The sequence below is a fragment of the Laccaria bicolor genome, genomic scaffold (genome assembly GCF_000143565.1).
Source record: "Laccaria bicolor S238N-H82 LACBIscaffold_19 genomic scaffold, whole genome shotgun sequence".
Taxonomy (NCBI): Eukaryota; Fungi; Basidiomycota; class Agaricomycetes; order Agaricales; family Hydnangiaceae; genus Laccaria; species Laccaria bicolor.
In genome coordinates, this window is record NW_001889890.1 from 1 (window position 1) to 3,942 (window position 3,942).

Consider the following 3,942-nt stretch of genomic DNA (forward strand, 5'->3'; position numbering starts at 1 on the left):
TTATGGCTGCTTGTTGCTGGGTTCGGCATCTCAGCTCCCCCAGGCTTTAGTAAAGATATCGAATGGTGGGACTCACGTCGTTAATTACACTTCGACTTGTGCCGCCCACCCAAAGTATTGTGTACGCAAGTAGCGCTCCTAGGAAGAGGGACGCTACAAGAAGGAAAGCCAAAGCAACTTTGCTGATTAAAAGTTGTGGAGTCATCTTGGTGAATCGTAGTAAGCTGGGAGGGTCTGCTAGCCATACGTTAACCTATTTATTGTGTTTCCCTATGATTGTCTCTTTGATTGCCACCCCAGGCCTCAGCGCTCAGCGCCTTTGAAAGGCCCTTTGTGCGACTTTTTCTTTGTGAGTAATCACGTGATCGGGTGTCGAAGTGGTTCATGCCACCAGAAACAAAGCGCCACTGGTAATAGAATGGGCTAGGGAAAGAATCTATATAACTATACCCTTCGCGCTTTCACAAGTACGCTCAGAAGTGGCATTGATTGTCCTCTTCTCCCTCACTGGTCTTCATCTCTCTTCTCCCGCAATTCTTCCGGGCCCGCTCCTTAACTTTGCCTTAACTCGTTCATTTTCCCTTTGTCATTCGATGGCTGCGTCAACGTCAGATCATGAACCCTTCATCCCAGGCGGAAATAAGTTCAAACTAACGATTCCTTTTCCTCTCCCTGGCCATCAAACTATTGCCGTCATGCCTATCGTTCCTCAAAGTTTTAAACGGAAATCTGCCTTTCCGACGTCTGAAATTATCGCACATCAGTAAGTGGCGACCTTTGTGATAGGAATCTAACGTAATGGTCTACCAGGACTGTCGCTGTTGAGACACATGCTCCTAGTTGGGAAACTCGTCCGGTTGCTGGCATGTAACTCATAACTTCTATATTTAGCGGGGGCGACGAAGCTAACGAGTCACAGCCAGACTGAGCATGCGAATCAAAGCAAGACAAGCTCTAACGCTGCGACCCCTCTTGTCAAGTAAGTTTTGCTCTTTTTCCTGAGACGCTTCGTCGAGTCTTTTCTTTTAGGGGTGACCCTCTTGTTGACCCCCAGTCTGCAGCAACCCAGAAGGTACGAAGTGACCGGGGGTAGCTGATCTACCGGCTCAGTCCATTTCCAACAACCTGTCAATTTCTGCACACTCAGGCTCCAGGTGATTCCCAACGACCGCGACTCAACTGTGCTAATCTTGTCTTCAGGCCGATCTCAACAACGCACAAGAAGAAATCAACAACGGATTGTGCATCTTCGTCAAAGGTGGGCCATACCTTGGGGTATGTGCTACCCATTACAGATGGATCTATTTCTACGATTTCGCTCCACATAGATTTAACGACCTGGGGGACCTGGGAGTTGATATCCCTCAGCTTTCAGTAATCTCCGATAACGGAAAAACTCAGTCATTCGGCTCAAAATGGTACGTCATTAATCTTCGTTGTTTGTCTGTACTTAGCGCCAACGGGTCCAGCCTTCCGGATGGTTTCCATAGCATGCAAACGCGGTCGTCTTCAGCGCGGCTAAGTCAAAAGTATGATGGCTTATTGGTGGGATCTGCTGTCATTTTAACTTAGTGTGCCCAGGTCCAACACCTCACATTTGGGCGTACAGACCGCTTTCGGATCATCAAAGGGGTTAATCGCATCAGGGTGAGAATTCGTGCACCTAATGACATTGTGACACCGCACTGATATCACTAGTGGCTACCACTATTTATGATTAATCTATGACAACTGTCCAAGAGCCATTGTGTATAATGCCACAGGTTTTATGAAAGGCATCTCATTAGGATTGCCCATCTATTTCATTCAATTTGTCACTGGAATATTTCATAAGTGATAGGCAAGGATAATGAGATATCATGGGGATATTTCATTAGGCTCTTTGGCCCTTTCATTATCATTTCTGAGACTTTTCATTAGGATATTTCATTAGACTGCTTCGCTTTTTCATTACCATTTCATAGAATTTTCATTAGGATATTTCATTAGGCTCCTTGGCACTTTCATTACCATTTCTTAGAATTTTCATTAGGATATTTCATTAGGCTCCTGCGCTTTTTCATTATCATTTCTTAGAAATCTCATTAGGATATTTCATTAGGCTCCTGTGCTTTTTCATTATCATTTCTTAGAAATCTCATTAGGATATTTCATTAGGCTCCTGTGCTTTTTCATTATCATTTCTTAGAATTTTCATTAGGATATTTCATTAGGCTGCTTCACGTTTTCATTACCATTTCATAGAATTTTCATTGGGATATTTCATTAGGCTCCTTGGCACTTTCATTACCATTTCTTAGAATTTTCATTAGGATATTTCATTAGGCTCCTGCACTTTTTCATTATCATTTCTTAGAATTTTCATTAGGATATTTCATTAGGCTTCTGCGCTTTTTCATTATCATTTCTTAGAATTTTCATTAGGATATTTCATTAGGCTCCTGTGCTTTTTCATTACCATTTCATAGAAATTTCATTAGGATATTTCATTAGGCTCCTTGGCACTTTCATTAGGTTTTCTTGGAATTTTCATTGGGATATTTCATTCAGCTCCTTGACCCTTTCATTACCATTTCATTAAATTTTCATTAGAATGCTTCTTGGCGCTTTCATTAGGATATTTCATTACACTCCTTGACCATTTCATTAGATTTTTCATTGGGAGATTTCATTGGCCCTTTCATTACCATTTCTTTTAGGATATTTCATTGAGCACCTTGACGATTTCATCACTTCTCATTAGGCTCCCTGGCACTTTCATTACTATTTCTTAGATTTTTCATTAGGATATTTCATTAGGCCCTTTGGCACTTTCATTACCGAAAACTATATAATAATGATGATATGTATCACATGGGTTGTTGGGAGGGTGGTCACATGACCAATTACCAAAAATAGTCAAAAAGCAAAAGTTGTACCCCTGCACTGTAGCTTCCCGAATCTGGTTGAATTATGTTCTGAAGTGCTCCTGTTGTGGAGATATGAGGTAAAGGAATTCCAAAAGCGTCGTGTTTTTTTTGGTTTTTTGCATTTTTCTTCATGAAAACAAGACCAAATAACATGATTCCAACACATTTAGAAAGCTAGATGAAAGGGCAACAAATATCATATCGTGGGAAAATTGACCAAAAAAGGAAGGTGCATTCCCTAAAAGAGCAATCAACACTGACACACTACAAGTTTACTGATAGACTACAAAAAAGTTGGACATAGGCTACAAAGTTTACTGATAGACTACAAAAGACTACAAAAGTCAGACTTAGACTACAAAAGCTTGGACTTAGACTACAAAATTAGGGTTACATTAAAAGGTTTTGTAGTGTCCGCTTTTTCATTAGAAAAGTTTAGTGTCCGCTTTTTTAGACTACAAAAGTTTGTAGTGTGTGCCTTTTCATTAGAAAAGTTTGTAGTGTCCGCTTTTCAGACTACAAAAGTTTGTAGTGTCCGCTTTTTCATTAGAAAAGTTTGTAGTGTCTGCTTTTTGAGGCTACAAAAGTTTGTAGTTGACATATAGTTTATGGTGTCCTTGACTCTGTATAAGTTATGGGGATGAGGTTAAAGGATTGACATGATTTTACATATTGCCATTGCTGCAGCATTTACTTTTGACATCATGTACAAATTGTCTTTCACATCAAGAAAGGCTATTCTATGCCTTCATATTGATAGCTACTGTCCTATCTCAAATCATGGTTCTAGGTCCATGTGGATATGGTTTGAAGGATTAAATTGCTTTACATATTACTACTGCCAAATGATTAGTTTTTGACATCATACCCAAGTTGCCTTTCACATCAGGACAGGCTATTCTCTGATTTCACATTGATAGTTGCTGGTCTGTCTGCTTTCACATTGATAGCTACTTGCCTGTCCCAAACCTAGTCAACTGTGATATCAGCTCTTTCCGGGCAATACAATGCGCTGATTGGTCCCTGGAAGTAT

General features: G+C 40.5%; 1 protein-coding gene across 1 annotated transcript; it reads left to right on the forward strand.

Moving 5' to 3' along the window:
- Positions 1-695: 695 nt before the first annotated feature.
- Positions 696-1,717, forward strand: LACBIDRAFT_328889 (uncharacterized protein; the record flags this gene model as incomplete). Its single annotated transcript, XM_001882948.1, has 6 exons — positions 696-763; positions 920-979; positions 1,030-1,072; positions 1,201-1,418; positions 1,582-1,647; positions 1,699-1,717. 6 exons carry the CDS (start codon positions 696-698, stop codon positions 1,715-1,717), a joined length of 474 nt encoding a protein of 157 aa, XP_001882983.1.
- Between the last annotated feature and the right edge of the window lie 2,225 nt (positions 1,718-3,942).